The 19,419-nt window shown below is 46.7% G+C and overlaps 1 protein-coding gene across 6 annotated transcripts in view; it reads left to right on the top strand.

Annotated features, from left to right (window-relative positions):
- Positions 1–19,419, top strand: part of FRMD4A (FERM domain containing 4A) — a 372,584-nt gene that overhangs the window by 332,940 nt on the left and 20,225 nt on the right. For all 6 annotated transcript variants that reach the window (XM_063153752.1, XM_063153753.1, XM_063153751.1 and 3 more), the window contains 3 exons: positions 1,669–1,807; positions 7,527–7,668; positions 15,936–16,069. In XM_063153752.1, the coding sequence (XP_063009822.1) occupies positions 1,669–1,807; positions 7,527–7,668; positions 15,936–16,069 (415 nt within the window). The remainder of the gene's footprint in view (positions 1–1,668; positions 1,808–7,526; positions 7,669–15,935; positions 16,070–19,419) is intronic.

The raw sequence follows: 19,419 nt of genomic DNA, 5'->3' as shown, positions 1-19,419 counted from the left end.
CCCAGAACAGCCCTCATTCCCTGTCCAGAGACAGAAATGAGGCAGCCCAGCACCATCAGTTGCATCTATGGAGATTTTCTCCCAAGAACAGTACTGGTAATAGGACAAGGTCTGTAGCACCATTCACAAGGAAAGGACTCTGCACAGGGTAACACTGAATCATGAGATCCCACTTGTCTCAGACCTTGTTTGCATTGGCCACAGCTGCTTTCTCAGAAATTTCACTCTGATTTGTAGCTCCATAATTTGACTTTAACACATTTTGAAGCACTGAAAAAGCCCTGGTGCAATGGCTGTCAGCCCTGTCCCAGACTGAACATTGCCAGCAATTCTCATTTTGCTGCAGAGTTCTGGTTTTCTTTCATTCTTGGCAATATCACAACTTTCTTCATCTGTTCACCCCTCCAATTTTGGACAAGGCAGTGGCCCACAGGCACCAGAAGAGAGGTGCAGGTACAGGTGCAGGAGGGGAACCTTAGCAGGCTTGAGGACTTGTGAGTGCTGGTGAAAGAGCTGACTCCCCCTTGCATGGCACAGTAGAGCTCCTGGGCTGTCCTGCAGTGCCACCTGCACACCTGCATGGCTCAGAGTCCCTGCTGAATGTGGACTCTGGCACTTCTGTGTAGCACACCCCAGGCTGTCTCTTGCACTGGTCCCTCTTCACCATCCATGTCCCTAAAGGTGTCACACTTCTGAGCAAGCCTCTGTACCCGTGCCACATCATTTCATAATCCCACTCTACCACAAGACCCATCTTAACAGGCTGGAGAGGAGGCCCTCATTTATTTGGAGCTCTGTAGGTCAGTGCTGTGGTTTATTCCAGTCAGAGCTCCATCCCTGCAGTGGGAGGAGTTCCAGAGATTCAGGCTGAGAGCCTGAATGTGGACTCTGCTGGTGTCAGGGGCTCTGCTGGTGGGGTTGCTTTTGAGGGATGGGGAGGAATAATCAAGCAGGTTTGTACAGCTGTGAAAGCAGGGGGAAACCTAACCTGTGTTTTTTTGCTAATGTTTGAGAACAACTGGGAGTCCCAGAGAGGAAATATTTAGCTCTTATTTTTCCTGTTTTTAAATTCACTCAGCTAATCACTGAGTCCCATTCTTCTCTCCAGGGGCACCAGGCAGCCCCCTCTGAGCCTCACAACTCCCTGCCCCCATGCCATGTGGCAAATCCTGCTACATCTGTTTACAAGTGGGGAAAGCAGGTTCATGAAGAGTTTCTCTCACACTTCCTAAAGCAGCCTTTGATCCTGTGGATCTTTAGTTGTTACCTGCATCCTGATGTTTGGGAGGCAGTGGAGGGTGTGAGGACTTGGGCTCAGATGTCTCTGCATGTGATGAGACACAGGGGATTCATGCAGGCTTTGGCCTTGGTGGCTCCCCTGGGATATGCAGCAAGTCAGCATCAACCAGACCCAGGGATACAGTCTGAGCTGGGCAAACTGGATGATCTTTACTGTTAGTCCTCTGGAGATTGCAGTCTTGAGGAGATATTTGAAGTAAATGCTCTCCTGGCTTGATTAGATATTTGTTGTTGGTTTCTAAACATTTTTTCCCATTAGCACAAGTAAAGACAGCAGCTTTTACTATGAGATCTGTGACAGGTTCTGCCACAGAAAGCAACCTGGTGAAACCTTTGTGTAACCCCAGTTCATTCTTTTCTCCTCTCCAGGGCATCTGTGACCAGGAGGACTTTTGGGCATAGTGGCATTGCTGTGCACACGTGGTATGCCTGTCCAGCATTAATAAAGTCCATCTGGGCTATGGCCATTAGTCAACACCAGTTCTACCTGGACAGGAAGCAAAGCAAGGTAAGCATGAGAAGTGACAGTTGTGGTGGGTGAGTCCTTCTCACTCCCCACAGTCCCAGCCACATCAGGTCCAGATGGTGGCTTCTTCCCTGCCCTCCCTTTCTGCTCAAGATCCCAAAAAAAAGCAAATTTACTGAGGACATTTTCTAGTCCTGGCCAGATTGAGAAAATTTGTATTCAAATTCACACCTATGGGAGTAAGGATTGAGGAAAAGGTTGTATTGAACTGTGGCCAAATTGAAGGAGCCAAAGTTAGCAAGCAGATGGGGTCAACATCCCTCTCTGGATGGTTTCCATGTCTGTCATAAAGTTAGGGCAGCTTCCAATAACTGAGTTCAAAGTAGCTTCACAACCTGCAACTGTCTCTGGATTCTTCTTGCTGTGCCTTGATTTTTGCTATTGTATTTTCCTAGAAAGGAGGGGTAGGGATATTATTTTAGCAGGGGGGCCAGGAGGCTCGACAGCCTGGCTGTACAAGGAGCTATCACAAACTGGTGCTGCACAAAGGGCCATGCAATACACAAAAGAAACCACCTTGAAACCAGAGGAGTATGTGTTCTTCCTCTTAATTCTTTTCATCAGTAATTTTAGGCATACCCAGAGCAGCAGGAGATTGCTTTGATCACTCTGAGATTACTTTGATACAGAGAAAAGAGTTCTCAGGCAGACTTCCCTCTCCATATGAGCACACTGGTGTAAAGCTTCACAGAGAAGACAGAGCCTGTCCTGAGTGGGGACCTGCATTGGTCCTCATCTCTGGTGAAATGGCAGAATGTGTAGGTGATGATCCTCCAAATGCCTGAAACAATCCTAACATCTTGCTATTGTTGAAAGCACTGCATGCACATTCAGGCTGGGGGTGTGTCCTTCCTTGCTCTGGCCCTGGCCCTATCAGGTCCCTTCATGAGCCAGTTCAGCCCACTAAACTGGCAGAAAAATAATTCTTTTTCCTGCTTTTCTTCAGTGCATTATTTTTTCTGCCAGTTAAATGAATCGAGTTGGCTGTCTGGAATTATATGGAGGGCCATGAGTGTGTCCCCACTGTTAGTCCCACTTGTTCTAAGCCCTTCTGACATTGCTTTCCCCATCATAAGCTCTGTGACTTTATTTTAGAGGGGGTGGGGCTTTTGGATGCCTTGGGCATGGTTGCACTCACTGTGGCCATGTCTCATCTAATGCAAAAATCCAGGTTTCACCATAGTTGTTGTAAGCTGTATTGAATTTAGGGATGTAGCCCTGCCTAAGTGCCAGCTGTAATATGGACAAAATTAAATACTCACTGATACCAAGGGAAGCTTTCCTGTCCCCCTTCTCTGCTCAGGACCATCAGGGCAGTGCATAGTCCTCTCTGTCATCTCAGGGATAAATTTCAAGCAAATAGAAGTTTATTTTTCTTTACTTTTAGCCAGATGGATTTGCTGATCTAGCTGCAAGGTATTTAGGTCACAAGCAACCAACAAACAAAAGGAGATTCCCTCCTCCTCTCATTTCTTTGGTAAGAAACTGGGTCTCTGAAACACCCAGGACTTCCCTTCAGTGACTCCTTTTGTTGTTGGCAGATTGTGTTTCAGTTTTATCTCCCCTCTCTCACACTCCCACAGGCAGCACCACCCACCAGCCCTCGTTTGTCAACCTGTCACGTCTGTGACCATGTCAGCATGCTTTGTCACAATAATCCCAGTGGTCATGCTGAGGCTTTGAAGTTAAAGCATACAAATATTTTTGTCCCTTTCTCTTAAGGGAACCGATGTTTTCATCTGCTGTCCTCATCTTTGACGTGACGCTGTCAATATTGATAGATCAATTTTAATTGATCTGTTCAGTTCATCCTGCTGGTCCCTTCAAGGACATAGTGCTCATGTGAGCTTCACTTTGGGAAAATAGTAAATCATACCCCAGGGTGGGGTGATGTGAAAATGTGAAATGTCTTTGGTTCAGCTCTCAGGGACCTAGACAAACATTTATTGAGTTTAAGGTCGCATGGGTTTGCAGCCCCTTAAATCTCAGGCCCCACTTCAATTGAATCCTCAACTTCAAAGCAAACTTAGATATTCCTTCCTTTCATGTCCAAACTTGGCATTTCATATCATTTTGACAAAAGAAAGAAAAACAAAAACAAACTTAGAGGAAAAAGCCTGCTGGAGCTCAGTGTAGAGCTGAGCCTTTGCTCCAGTGATGTAGATTAGATGCTGGGAGATGTGACACAGTGATAAAGAAAGCTTGAACTCTGCTCCTCACATAACTGGGCACCAGTTGGATCTGGACCAACAACTCCACTGGAAAGAAAACCCTTCACTTGATTTTAAAAGGAAATAAAATCCTCTTTGCCTGCATTGTGACCCTTTTGCAAATGAGGTCCCAGCCTCACTCCGTGCTGAACTCCTGCCAGCTCCCTGGGAACCCAGCGTCTGCTCCCTGCTGATCTGTCTCTCTCTCCCTGCAATCCAGGCAGAGCATGGAGACAGAAAAGATCCCCAGCTTCCCAAGTGAGCTTGTCAGCATGCAGAACTCCTGTCAGCTTCCCTTTTTTTCCAGGAGACACATGCAGCAGGACTTGAAGGCATGTCTTTGCTCTGTTGACTGCACTGAGTCAATCAAACACTTGGCCTAGAAACCTTGAGAAGTCCCATTTTGTGGGAATTTTCAACACCACATTCCTCCAATGCAAGGCTTTTTGGCTGAATGAACTGGTAGGAAATAGGCCAAGGGTTTCAAAAAATCACCTCCAGCAAAGCCCCATCACTGCAGCAAGAGGGATAAATTCATCCCTAGTGTCCATCTTCTTCCTCATTTCACTTATGGATTTTTCTTCACCCTCTGACCCTGTCAGAACAGCACTGGGGATCAGTTTGGCCCCATGCTTTGAAATGACTCATGAACGAGCCAGTCTTCCTCCATGTAAATGAGACTTGGCAGGTCTGTGCTAAGTGCTTCAAATTTGTGAGCCTGGAGGGACTGTGGGGCTGGGGGAGCACTAATGAGGTGTAACCCAGCTCTGCAGTGCTGTGCTGCAGCACACAGCCTGCACGGGCCAGAGCTGGCTGCTGCTCAGTGGCCTGTGTGAAATGAGCTGTTGCTCTGATTCCTGCTGCTGCTGAGAGCCTGTCCAGTGCACAGACCACCCAATGCTGACTGGCATTGCTGGAGGCAGCAGGGACTGAGCAGCAAGGAAAGTTAACCCCATTCCTTTCAGGAGATGTTTCATCTGCAGTGTTCAGTGCAGAGCACCACTAGCACAACTGCAATTGTGGTTTCAGCAGGTTTGAATTGTACCCTCTGCAGAGGAAGCTCTCTCTGCCCTGCTGATCCTGTCTGCTGGTTTGTTTTTCCTCTCTCCTGGCTCCAGTCTTATATCACTTCTTCGTTTGCCCTGTATAGGGTACACTTCCAGCCACTGCTCCTTGGCCAGGACCACAGCAGCACCCAGCAGCCACACTGCCCTCACTCAGCACTTTGGTTGGTGCCCAGCCAGACAGGTAGGGCCAGAGTGTGCCCTAATTTGCATTCTGAAAATGGGTGGCAATAAACTACAGGGCTTCTTGCTGTAACTGTCCAAATAAAACAGAAAACTGCTGCTTCATGGAGCAGGAGAGATGGATCTGTCCATGCAGACCTGGGGTTTGAGCCTTTCTGAGGCATCCACTGCCAGGACTCAGTGTTGGGTCAGGCAGACACTGGGTTTGATCATAGCTGTTTCCTGGGGTTATACCAAGTACACATAACCCTACAGATACATAGGGTTACACAGCACATACACACCTGCAGGGGATTTATCAGCAGGATAAGTCAGTTGGAAGGCTTGTTACCTCCAAAGGTCTGGCATTGCAGCAGGAGAGCAGTCCATGTTTATGCTCCTTATCAAGACTTCAGTAGAAGGAAATCTCATGAGATAAAAGCAGTGATTTTCCTCTTCACCTGGAACTAACCTTCCAGAACTATTTGAAGAAGATGTTTCACAGGCCTTCTTTCTGACCAGAAACATCTGATCCAAGAAGCTAAAGAGTGCTGTCCTTCTCCTGGGGCTGATTTTAGGGATGAATTGCTGGAAATGAGAAGTGTCTAACTGGTTACAACATCAGTTGAAGAGGGCCAGTACTGGTTGACTGATCTGCTCTGATATCTTGTCAGGTAGTTCAGCCTCTGCACTCACAAGGACTGCACTGTTCACTCTTGCAAACAAGTGATAACACATGCCCTGTCATTGGGGTTGTTGAGGAAATAAGCTTGTGAGGCATTTGGGTTCCTCAGAATGGCAGTGATGGAGGTTATAAATACCCAAGAATATTAAATTATGATAATACTTCTGAGGGTGTTTTCAGTGTAAGGCTTTCCCAGTGCTGTCTTCATTTGCAGTCTTAAATTAATCTTAAAAATACAGTGTGCTACAGGGAGACATTTTCCTTCCCTTATTATTTCACTGATATGCAAACAGAGGTGGGGATCACTAAGAACTTAACCTTAAGTGTCTTACCCAAAGCCCCGCAGCACATCAGCAACAGAGCTAAGAAGCTCAGTGGTGAACACTCAGCCATCAGTTCAGGTTTAGTTCTTGTTGGAATGGTTTCTTCTTCCTGAGGATGTGAAGTAACACTGAAGATTCCATCATAACAAGCATTCCTTGTTGTCCTGTTTCATGTTACTTCCAGAGGGAGCAGATCTCACCCTGCTATGTGGACATCAATCAGCTTTGATTTGTTAGCAGAGTCATGATGTGTCCATCTCCTGAGCTGTATGGCCAGGGCTGAGTCTCTTCTGCCCTTGAGAAGGTGCAGAGGTGAATGCTCAAGTGATCTTGAGCTGGGCCTTCACCCCCTTTTGGATAAAACTCTTCTTGCAGTTGGAGAGTCTTGGCAAAATGTGCCAACAGCTTTCTGTGTTCTGGGAAATTAAAATTGCAGATCAGTGGCCCTGCAAGGACAGATTAATGGAAGATCAGAAGCACAGGGCTTGTAAGATTTGAGCAATGGGCTGAGATCACTTGGAGGTCCATTCCAGCTGAAATATTCTATTCTATTATTCTGTTCTATTCTCTAGGTTTATGTACTGTGCATTATTTACTTTCTTGTAATTACAAATTTCAGCAATCTTGTTGACATTTGGTGGGGAACAATGGCCATGCCCTAATGTGGCCAGTTACAGAGCTGGGCTGGCTGTTGTTTCCTCTAGAGTAATGTTAATGCTTTGAAGAGGTCCCTCACAGTAGGGGCATTGCATGCAGCTTGTTAGCCTGGACAATAACCTAAATGTGTTTTCTTGTCAGTATTTTCTTCCAGCTTCTCATGACAGCCCATTTAAGGCATGTCCTCACTATGTCTTGTTCCAAAACTTATTGATGATTTGTGAAGGCCCCTTCTGGCTTCCTTTAGATGCTAGAGATGGTCTTTAGCCTTTGAGCTTTTCAACAGGTTATTATGATGGCATTTCTGAAGGTTTCTTATTGTATGTGGTAAAACAGTGACTCCATACATCCTTTGTTTAAGAGAGAAAAAATGTGCATGGCAAAGCAGAGAAAAACCCAAACAGGAAGCAATGCCAGAATTGTACCCACTTAAGAATGTAAAAAGTACAGCAATGAATACTGTGCCAGATTGCCTCTATTCTTGTAAAATAATCCAAGTTTGCTGTGGAGGCCTGTTTCCTGCCACAGCAAAAGGTCTTTTTCTTTCTGTGAGCTTTCAAAAGGCGTTAAATCATTACTAACTCCTGTGTCCACCTCCAGTCCAAGATTCATGCTGCAAGAAGCCTGAGTGAGATTGCAATTGACCTGACTGAAACTGGAACCCTCAAGACCTCAAAGCTGGCCAACATGGGGAGTAAAGGCAAAATTATCAGTGGAAGCAGCGGGAGTCTCCTGTCATCAGGTAGGTGTAACTGGAGGGAGTGTGGTGGGAAGGGCCATGGCCATGGTAAATGGGGAGCAGCCAGAGGCTGCACTGCAGAAATGAAAGTCACTTCCCTTTAGCCTTTCTGTCTGTCCAGGTGGCAGTCCATCTCTCAGCACACTGCTCCACAAACAGCACAGGCAGCAGCCTCCCCCTCTCTCTTCACCACCATTCATTTCCTCCTGACTCCAGGATGTCATCTCCAACCTCTCAATTTCCAGCTGAAACTTTCACAGTTTCTACCCGAACCATCCCTTGGTGTCCAGCTTATCTGGCAGATGGGTTTGTGAAGGAGTGCCCAGCCAGCAGTGGGGAAGCAATCACCCAGTGCAGCTCACAAAGGAAACTGAGGCTGGGAACTGGTGATGTTCCTCAGCATTGTTGAAACAGGGTGTCTTCTTCACTGAGTGCACATCTGCTTTGCCTCTCTGTTGCTGGGATTTGGCTGCTGTCCCAGGCTCAACAGAACTGTTCCCTAGCACTCTGCCAAACTAGTGCCAGGGTCTTGAAGGTTTCTTGTTGTGGCTTAGAGCACTTTGCTGTGTGAGGAAGATGTCATGTGTGAGAGAAACCCAAGGGAAGGTGATGCAGAGGAGAGCTAGAGCAGGAGGAGAGAAGGACTGGAGAAGGCAGGTCAGGAGGTTGTGACTCTTTGATACTTTGCTGTCAGTCTGAACCAGGCAAGCTGTGTGTAAAACAGTGAGAAATGTCACTGCAGGCTTAAAGCAGCAGGTGATATTTAGCAAAGAGCTTGAAGCTGCTTAGGTGAGCTCTTCAGGAGGGCAAGGTTTCTGGTATCACCACAATTAACTGTTTCAGACAATTAAATACCTTCTATTAAGCATCACACCAGTTTATCAAAACCACATGTGTTGAGATGTGTAACAGCAGAAAATAACCTTCTCAGGCTTGGACAAAGGAAGAACCTATCTAAGAATGCAAATGCTTTAAAACTGAGCCCACACTGATGTAGTAATTTAGCTTTGCATCACTGTATCCCTCATGTCTCTTAAAACCCTGCTTGGAAAATGCTCAGCAAGGGGTTAAAATGTGCAGTGCTTCCAGAGCTGCTTGCTGTGCAGTTCCTTGCCTTCCCTGCAAACAGAGTTGCCTTTCTGCTCCTGAGCTCTTCCTGACAAAGTATACAATCCTCTGTCTGTGCCTCCCATAGCTTGGGGAGTTGCAGTAGCTCAGCAGCTCCCAGATTGGGGTCAGGTTGTTGGAAGTCTTTGTTTATTTGGCATTTTTTCCAGCTCTCCTGCTGGAAAGTAAATAACGTTAAGTACCCAAGAAAGCTCTTAAGGTCTTTCCAAGATCTCAGCCTCCTGGGCACCATTCCTAAGTTTGTGAGAGCTACTTGGTAGTAATCCTGTTTCCATGTTAATACATGGACTTTTTGTGTTCCTGGAAAAAAAAAAAAAACACTGGGGTCTGCTTCTGCTCTTACACCTGGAGACAGCAGTAGCCATGTGAAAGCCAGCAAAAAATCAGGCCCAGAAAAGCTGGTGTAGGCCAGCATCTCTCAGGGTTACATGTATGGAAATTCCAAATAGGAGCTCATGCTTTTATTTCTGAACTTTCTATGCTCCCTGCACCTTTCTGGCTGAGCACAGGGTTTGTAGACTCACCAGAATTGCACCAGTGACTAGACCCACCCAGAGTTCAGTGACCAGGTGAGTCATTTCTTCAGTCCTGGGGAGGTGGATCTGCCTGCCTGGGTGCCTTCACGGGACTGTGTGAGCTTCTGTGTCTGTCAAGGTGCTGCTGGTGGGCCAGTGAGCACAGCTGCCTCTGTGTGCCTTCCTTCAGAGCTGCCAGCTCTGAGGACAGGGCTCTCCCCAAAATGTTGAGGAGAGCTGCAGAGTTTGCTGCCACAAGCAGCTACAAGAAGGTATTTAGAGAAAATGTCTGGCCCAGGTCAGGTATCAGGAAATTGGAAACCCTGGATTGTTTCCACACTCAGACCTCTCTGCTCCAAGATCCCCCTCCCTCCAGCCTGGCTGGTGGAGGTGGCCCATCCCTGTCCCACTGGATGGGAGGGGGCATTCAGTGTCTGTCCCACTGGGCACAGTCACTGGCTCTGTCCCAGGCTTTGTGTTTCCTCCCATTGTGCCGAAGATTATCGGCACACAACCACAACAATGATGGGTTATCTCAGTACAGCCTGCACGCTGGAGAGAATAAGTGCAAATGATTAAGTGGCCACAGCAGACTTCCAGGCTATAAATACCTCAAGTGACTCGAAATCACAAGGTCAGGAATGAATCTCTGTTTGCCCCCACTTCCCTACTATTCTCAGTCCTTTTTTATTTTTCCTGAAAATTATTGTAGTCATTTCCTCCCTCCATCTCATTCCTCCTCACTGGGGGGCTGTCAGAGCCATGAGGAGTGTGCCAAAAGGGGCATATCTCCCCTGGGCTTGCAGCAAGTCTGCAAGGAAAAGTTTGTTGTTGCTTCCAGCTGTCACACTGTCTGGAGAAGATCCTGCTGTGCAGTACAAGGCAGTCACTGCTCCACATCACTTACAGTCTCAAGAGACAGCAGAGGGGAGATGAAGTCTTACACACTGGGAAGTGGCTTCCTCTTGATCACAGCACTTCAAGACAAAAGCCTCAGCTCCTTCATTTTTCCCACACCCTTGATCTCAGGCTCTCCAGTGCAGATTTGTAATTTTGATGCCCAAATCCATTTCTGTGAAGCTGACTCTAACTTCTGTCCTCATTTTGGATCTGAAGGGTTCTCCCTAGGACAGTGGGCTGCTGTGATTTAGCTCAAGGATCTTCTGCTCAGGGTCTGTGGGCCATCCCTGGACATCTGGGGAGAGATTTGCCTGTGAGTGAAATCTCTGCTTTCACACAGGCAGGAACCAAATCAAAGCCAGCAGAACAAAACCAGATTGGTTCTAAGATGGATTTTTCCTTCGGAGTCTGTGCCATAAGAGCTCTGCAGGTCTGCAAGCTAGTGAGGAGCCCTGTATTCTCCTGGTTATGGTTGTGTGAGAAATGTAAAAAGGTTTATTAAACCTTAACAAAAATACAGCAGAGGACTACATAAGGAAAAAGCTGCAGCACTGGGAACTGCCCCTCGTGCATACCACACAGCCAGTTCATCTTCAGGATGGATGCTCAGTCTTTTATACCCCTGGGGGTTGCATCAGCCAGCCCTGGCCCCTCCCAAAGTCTGTCAATCAGCTCTTCTTTGCCATTTGTCACTGGAGACTGCTTTCTTGTACCTTGATTGGAGGTAAGGTGTTGCCATGCCTCACCCCCTAAGCACCCAGCTTTTCCATTCCCAACTGCCCCAAGTAAGGGACACATGTGCAGCCTTCTTTGTACCTGTCCTAGACAACCCTGGCTGTCTGATGGCAACAATACAGGGGGGTAAAAAGGAACTATGGGGACAACAGAGGACACCTAAACTACAATAACATAACTATAGATCACTAAAGCTTTTATTAATATTCACACAACAGTTATCTTTTAATTGCAAGAGCAAATCATCCCATTATCCATCTACAACAGTTGGATGAACTCCAGACTACCTTCCATCTCTGTGGGCAGAGGAGACACCCCAGAGGAGCATCTCTGCTTTAACAGGCACGTTCAAGGAGCCTCCAGCCCCTGAGCCCCATTCCTTCTGCAGCAGTGGGGGTTCCTGTGCAGGGGCTGTTTCTGTTTGCAAACACCACAGCAGAGTCCAGGCAGGCAGTTCCCAGCGCTGCCGCTGCATCCGGCGGGGCTGTGTCCCAGCTGGAGTGAATCCAGCAGACACACAGCACCCACCAGGAGTGAGGGAGTGCAGGGCTGGTGAAGGAGAGAGCCCACAGGAGATCTGAGCTCATCCTCTGTGGAGCAGCTCCAGCTGAGCTCCCGTGGTGTCACCACATTTCTCTTCACAGAGAAAAGCAAGGCACAGTTTTTCCCAGGAATGTTTCTGGGTTTCACATTCTCTGAATGTCAGAGAAAGAAAAACAATTCTTATCATTTGCTGTGCCTGTGTTTGTGCCAAAGTAGAATGCAATATGGAGGTTGTTTACCCAGAGTGATGGTGTTTTGTTTCCTTGGCCTATCAGTGCCAAGAGTGTGTGTGTGTGTGTGTGTGTGTGGGGACTGTCGGCTGACAGTCATGAGAGGAGTGCAGTGGAGTGGCAGATTCAGTTTAGATGTAATATAGTATAGAATAATACAGCATAATAAAGTAATTAATTAGCCTTCTGATAAGTAGGAATCCTCCTCATCATTTCTCCCTGCCACAGGGGTCATCCTGTTTCAATACCACGCCGCAGAGGAAATCCATGTGTTGGGCAGAGAGCAGAGATAGGGGCTGTCTGGGGCTGCTGCTGGCTGTGCACTGACATCCTGGGGCAGTGAGTCAGCCCAGGCTCTGGCACAGAGTGAGCGTGGGGGAAACTTCCCTCCCTGCTCAGGGGACCTTCCACAGGGACCTGAGCCAAATGCCAGCGAGCTGGAGCCAGCAGCCGGATGTAGTGTGAGGGTTTGCCATATTTAGATGTGTTTTTCCTGGAGCAGGAGACTTGGAGAATGAGACAGAGAAGAGATGCCTGGGTGTTTTTGCCTTGCTGCTGCTGCTCAGCCACCTTGTTGCATCTCCTCTCCTCTCCCCTCAGTGTTGGTGTCACCAAGACTTGGCTCTCTCTGCTCTTCAGCATCCCATCTGTCCTCCCCACTTGTTTTCATCCTTCTCATTCATCCCTTTTCCAAGCTGACTCCACTCTGCTACAATAGATGGAGGAAATACAACCCATGAGTCACTGGTAGGACTCTTCTCTCCAAAGTGGGGTCTGCTCTCACCCCTTTGGCAGGCTTTAAAGCAAACTTTGTCTTGGACCCCAGCAGACCTGTACTTACATAACACTGGACCAGATCCTTCTGGGGTGAGACCCATGTGCTTCATGTCCCCTTCAACATCCCCAAGACTGTCCTGACCTCACCAGTGTGGAAGTGAGCAGAACCCAGCCTGTTAGCATTGGTGAAGAATTCAGCCATGAATTCTGCTGGAGAAGGAGTTGGACAGGGAGGACCATGTTCCCCCCCTGCATTTCTCAGCTCATGTTCTCCTGAATGTCAGTGGATGAAGAAATCACTCAGAGGGGCCATGTGGTTATCTGAAGATGAGTGCTGCTTCCACAAATTAGTAGGGCATTAAGTGGACACTTAGGTCACCAAGGCCTGTGTCCTGTCCTGTATGCTGAGAAAGAAAGGGCACATATCCCCCTACATACCACATAAAACCAGCCCCCAGTTCAGCAGGTTCCTGGTGCCCACCAGAGAGAAAGCCCTGTGCCTGCTGCCTGGTGTATTTTCAAAACACTTTTTGTTTTAGGGACATCAAATGGTTCTGCAGAAATGTGTGTAGAGTTTGGTAAATCCTTGCACTGCAAATGGGAAGGAGGCTGAAAAATAATTTTCACAAAAAGGTTCAAATGCCTTATAGGAAAATTATATATTTCAGCAACATTTCTCCCATTGCATTAGGAATTAGCCCTTATTGTGGGAGATAAAACACCTGACAAAGCCTCCCAGTCAACCATTTCTGTTGTAGTAGGAGCCTCTTAGGCTGATCTCTCAGGACTGATTTTTCTCTGTTGCTGATCCCCTTTGGAAGGCACTGGGCAGCCATGACTCACTGACCATATCTAACAAGGCTGATTTAAGGTAGTAGCTGCTTGCTTGGTTTGATTTGTGCTGGTCTTTGTTTATTTCTTGGTTGTTTTTACGGTATTTTGATTTGTCATGACATTTTTGGGTCAATTGCCACTGGGTTTAGAAGTGGATCTCTGATCACAGCCTTATTCAAGGTAGGATTGATACATATTTATAAATAAAATGCCTCTAATGGAAGCCATAGGCACCCAGCAATACAAAGCATTGTTCTCTGCTCATTTACAGTCATCTCATGCAGTGGTGGTTCTCTTGACTGATCAAGTTACCAGTTCCTTTTTACCCATGAGAACAAGCAGAGAATCCAGCCAATAAAAATCTAATAATACAAAATAATTCAGCAATAATGCAAAATAATTCAGCTTTTAAATAAAAATTCAAAACCAAACATTAGTGCCAGTGAGTGAATGACTTTGGTTTCAGCAGTAATCCCATTGCTTCACTCAGAATGTGACAGCATGCTTCCAGGTCCCCTCCAGTTCCTTTGTTTTGTGGGAGCAGTGAAAAAGATGGCAAAATGGGCACTCAGTGGACAAGATGTGCACCAATTGTGTCGGGGTTGAGACCAGCATGGTTCTCACATGGAAAACACAGCTGGAGCAGATGCTGTGAACTGTCTGGGCTTGATTTGGGTCCCTTCCAGCTCAGCCAGAAGCCTTTTGTTTCCTTCTTGTGGGCACACCCCAGATCAGCACAGGGGGCTGGCCAGATGCTTGTAAATGTTTCTGTGTAGCTGCTGTGGCAACCCACACAGCAAAAAGGAATAGCTTTTAAAAATAAATCTGAGCCTGCTGTGGAGGTATGGAGCAGACAGAGGAAGGAAAGGGGAAGAGCAGTTGAAAGGAAAACATAGGTCATTCAAGTTGTCAGAAAAGAAAAAATGATTCAAAATATCTGCTGGAATCGTGAGCAACTTTTTACCAGGACTCTGCAGTTTGTTGACAAGTCCATGAAGAAATTCAGCAGCTCAGTTTTTCTAATACCTGTTCACCAGGGTTACTATTCAGAATTACTCCAGAGTGCTGGAGAGGAGTTTCCCTGCCAGTGCAAACACAGGGCTCCTCTAGAAGGTCCCATCAAGTTCTTCCAGCACAGAGGTGTCTGCAGAGTTGAGTTTTGTTGCTTTATGAGGGCAAACACAAATAAAACAATGATGACTACAGCAATTACACAGATATCTTACTGTGAGGTTCTCCTCCTTTGTCTGATAATGCTCAGCCTGGCTGACCTTTAGGGAGATCTTTTCCACTACCTTCACTTCAGGACAGCCCAGTAAAAGGTGTAAGTAAGGTGTTTCATTGAGTAAATACCACTATCTTCCTTCATGAAAACTGCAGAAAATACTGGTGGAAAAGATCTCTGAGATTCCCTGCTCCCCCTGAGCCAATGCAGAAATGTTTTGTGGCAATTTTTGCCTCAATCCCCTTTCAGTTTAGCTTTAATGGTCTGCTGGAATAGTAGCAATGAAAGATGAAGCTGAAAGCACAGATTTCACTGTTTTGCTGCCAAAATAAAGAATTGTTCCCAGATTCCTTCCAAAGCTCTGTGAAATAACAGCTTTTTCAACCTGCTTGGGCTGAGTGTTTTCACTGAGTGCTTGGAGGCCCCTCTAACCCCCATCTGATGACAGGTGCACAGAAAATTTCATGTAGCATCCTGTTGTATCTGACTGCTGCAGATAATAAAGGTCTGCTTGCTCTGTGCCATTGCTCAGGAGGGGCAGGGAGCAGGTCGCTGCTGGAAAAAAATCTTTCTGTTGATACACCAGCAGCAAAAGGAGGGATAAGGAGAATATCCATCCTTTATTGTGTGAGGGGGAAACATAGGGACAAAGGATGAGGTTGCTTCATCAAGAGGTTCCCCTGAAGAGCTGAAATTACAAATGTTGTCATGACATCTGAGCAACAGAGTCTGACTTAATGCCCAGACCTACTTCAGTGGGAATTGCTGGTAATTACCACTTGAAAAGCCAAGCCATTTGGACATGCAGTTAAATATCTCAACCTACATCTTCACAAGAAACTGCTACTACCCCAGAAGGAGCTATGGTTGGGGTTTTTTGGTGTGTTTTACGGAATCTTCCTAGGTAATTTTGTTCCATTACAGTTTTTCATAGAACAGGCCTTGTAAGTGGATTGAATTACATGTTTGCTACTGGGATAATTGCAGTTCTTAAGAAGTAGGCTGTATTGTCAAATGGTTTCTCCTAGATTTAATTTCCAAAAAATGCATCTCCAGGGTTTTGTAAACTGTACTTTGCCCCTGGGAGCTTTCATGGGAATTGTATGTGGGTTTCCTCTAAGATCTTAAGATGAATCGTTTTACTGCTTTTATTTTTCCAGATAATGGTTACAAATGTCTTTATGTGCTCCACTGTGGAATCTCTGACTGTTAGCTTAAACATTAAGGATTTGCTGTAAACAGAAGTGCCTGGGTAGCACCTGCTTCATGTCACAGTCCCATTTCTTGTTGGAAGGGCTGCGTCCAGGCTGTGGTAAAATTACAGGCACTCCAGATGTGTGTTCTGCTGTCAGCTGGCCTAGTGAAATCATTGTTTATTGACAGGTTCCCAAGAGTCAGACAGCTCTCAGTCTGCCAAGAAGGACATGCTGGCTGCACTGAAGTCCAGGCAAGAGGCTTTGGAGGAGACTCTGCGCCAGCGCTTGGAGGAGCTGAAGAAACTCTGCCTGCGGGAAGCGGTGGGTGCTGGACACTTTGTAACCTGGAACATTTCTGTCTTGCTTAGTTATAGCTCCTTGTTTGGAGCTGTGGTGGGGCCAGGAGATGAGGATCCTTCCACAGTCACCTCTTACAAAACCCATTGTACAATGGCCTCAGGGAGATGCAGCTGTTTCAGCCCCAGCTTGCAAAGTCCAGGGCTTTTTTCCCCACATCAGCAGGGTGTCGCAGACAGCTTTAATGGAAAATCCTTTCCTTAGGATTTTTCCTCCTGAGAAGCTGAGAGGCCTCAGGAACAAAATGTAAACATTGATTATCTGCTGCTGTGGAATGCAGCAGGTGGATCTGTGATTGGTCTCATGTGGTTGTTTCTAATTAATGGCCAATCACAGTCAGCTGGCTCGGACTCTCTGTCCGAGCAGAAACCTTTGTTATCATTCTTTGCCTTGCTATCCTTAGCTGGCCTTCTGATGAAACCTTTTCTTCTATTCTTTTAGTATAGATTTAATGTAATATATATCATAAAATAATAAATCAAGCCTTCTGAAGCATGGAGTCAGATCCTCATCTCTTCTCTCATCCTAAGACCCCTGTGAATGAACACGGTCACAGCTGGGTGCCCCGTTGGCTTGGGCAAGGAGGGTGCTCAGCATCCATGTGTTCTCTTTGAAATTGTGAATATATTGCATTCAGCCAGGCTTCTTATTAACTTTGATAAGAATATCCTGCTACTTAAATGCCATAGGAAGGCTGTTCTATGTGCTGGTCATCACTTCTCAGAGACTTTTTACTCCATTAGCAAAAATAGCCCCGAGGCTGGCACACTTTCTTCTTGGAGCAGGCCCAACTTTACATACTTTTCTTCTCTAAGCATGCTGTGCCATACAGCACACAAGGTCTTATCTGCTCCCTGTAGATTGCCTTCATCCAGTCAGCTCTGGAACTCCTGGAAAGGAATGCCAGTGTGGAGGCAGACCTTGCAAAGAGGAAGCACTGTGGTCATCCCAGGTCATGCAGGACAGCTCAGGAACTCATAACCTTCCCACTCCCCTGCCAGCTCATTTTGGAGTACATAGGAGGCCATTTAGTGATCAGTTTAATGTTTGGGGAAATCACAGCTCTGCTGCAGCTGTGTGTGGAGATTTAGCAATGTACTCAGGTCATTCAGCAATCCTCCCTTGTTTACCAGGCCTGTGTATCTGATTTTAATAACAAATTGTGACATGTAACACAACAGGAAGCTGGCTGCAGACAGTGGCACAGAGATCTTCCAGTTCTTGCTTAATATTTGATGTGTATCTGCCTTTTGACAAAAATGGGAGAAATGGGTCACTGATTCAGGTCTCATTGCACTTTGTTAATGCATAGTTTTAATGCCAAAAAGAACAAGTTGGGGAAAATACCTCTCAACAAAGAACATCAGCAGAAATCTCTACTGCCCCTGTTCCCATTCTTTACTCCATGGGAGCAGTCCCTTCCCACCTGAGAAGTCCTGGTTGATTTCAGCAAACAACTTGTGCTGTGAGAAAGGTCACAGGATCAGATCCAATCTCTAAGTCCATTGAGCTGAGATCATCCACAGGGAAAAAAAAATCACAGCTCTTCAGGGCTGACTGTCAAGGTCTGGAGGCTCTGCTTGGCCCAGAGGAATTTACTACCCTGAGCTAACCCTGCCTGACTGCTGATGACTAATCCCTGCAGCAGCGCTGCCGGATGCAGGGGAAGATGTGCCTGTGCCACAGCTGCAGGAGCTCACAGCCCAGTGCCTTTCCTTTAACCCCAGCCCTGGTTTTGGTACAGCCTCAGGCACTTCAGGAGCAGCAGGATGCAGGCAAAAGCTCCCACTGGGGCAGGGAGCTGGGGATGAGGAGCATTTACTCCTTAATGTGCTGTGGCAGGGCTGGCCAGAGCCCATCTGTCAGCACATTAAGAGCTGGTAGAAAGTGTTGGTGCTTTCCAAGGGTGATTTGAGAGAGGCAGTTAATGGACACTTGGAATCTGACCCCATCTTGCAACCCTTCAGCTCATCCATCAGCAGCTGCTAGTTGAAAGCTTCCTCTCAGGCTACCCTTCTTCCTTTCTGCTTTGGCATGGAAATGGCCAAAACAGAGGAAGAGGGTGGCAAAGCAGGGGATAAAAAAGAGTTAAAAGTGAGGGCATAATTAAGAAAGCATAGCCAGAACCATTCATAATTCTGGCATCAGGTTACTTGGGGCCATCACTACTCCAGTTATTTATTAATTTAGATTACATTTCATGATCGTGCCTTTGAATACTTTTTAGCTTGTGGAGGCAGCATGGTAGCCCACATTCATTTTGTTCTGCTCTGATCTTTAGAGATTTTACAGATTAACTCTTTACCCACTGCCCTGCTTCATATCACATTAGAAGTTATAAAGAAAATGTCCCTGTTTCCCTCTGGCTACAGGAATCTGTGTCTTGGTGTAGTGCTTAGAGCCACAGTACAAAGAACACATTTTGAAAGAAAAACTGAAATAACCCCACAGAGCTGGAGGGGCAATGCAGAGTGGGACTGTGAGACACTGCAGCCATGCCTCTTGCAATAGGGGGCTGTGCACGTCAACACAGAGCTCTGCTGCAAACCCATTTTGCTGGGAATTGCTTAAAGGGAGGATTTGAAAACGCCAGGTCCTTGTTTCCAAGTGACCTGAAAAGAGTAGAAAGAAAAAACCCCATTAGGGAGTGGGGGAGAGGCCAGGGCAGGCAGGGACTGGGCTGTGCACCCACACTCACATTAAGGTCAGCTGCTGTTCTTTGGGATTCAGATGATTTAGGTTACTCTGCCAGCTGGATCCTCTCAACTCTGATGCTAAGGAGCACAAAAGCCTTTTGTCCTTCATGGGGAGACTTTTGAGTACAAGGAGTCTGGGCTGTGCTGGTAGTCAGGCTTCTGCCTTTTTCTCTAGGCAGTTCAATGCCTTCAGTTCAGATGTGTGTGCCTGTATTGTGTAGCCTGGGGGAAAACCCCCACAGCATTAACATCGGTAATGGTGCTGCTTCCTGTTGTCCACATATTCTGAAATTCTGTGTGATTTGCTTCAGATTTTGAACATATCTTTGCAAATAACCCCATCAGTCTGACAGAGCATCAGCTAATAATTGCTCCAGAGCTGCCCATGACATCATTGGGGTTTGGAAAGAATTCTAATACATGAAGTGTTATCAGACAGGTAATGAGGTACCAGGCACTGCTTTTAGTGACCATTTCCATTGCATTCCTCTCAGACACGTCATGAATCAGGTGGGAATGTTTTTCTGTGCAGGTCGTAACCTGTGTGGCTGTTACCATTGCAGCTTTCTGACTCAGCAGACCTGCATCCTGCATGAAGGCTCTGGGGTCTGCTCACCC

Source organism: Melospiza melodia, chromosome 4 (assembly GCF_035770615.1).
Source record: "Melospiza melodia melodia isolate bMelMel2 chromosome 4, bMelMel2.pri, whole genome shotgun sequence".
Classification (NCBI taxonomy): Eukaryota; Metazoa; Chordata; class Aves; order Passeriformes; family Passerellidae; genus Melospiza; species Melospiza melodia.
The sequence above is the reverse complement of the archived record's forward strand: the minus strand, read 5'-3'. Positions and strand labels throughout refer to the sequence as shown.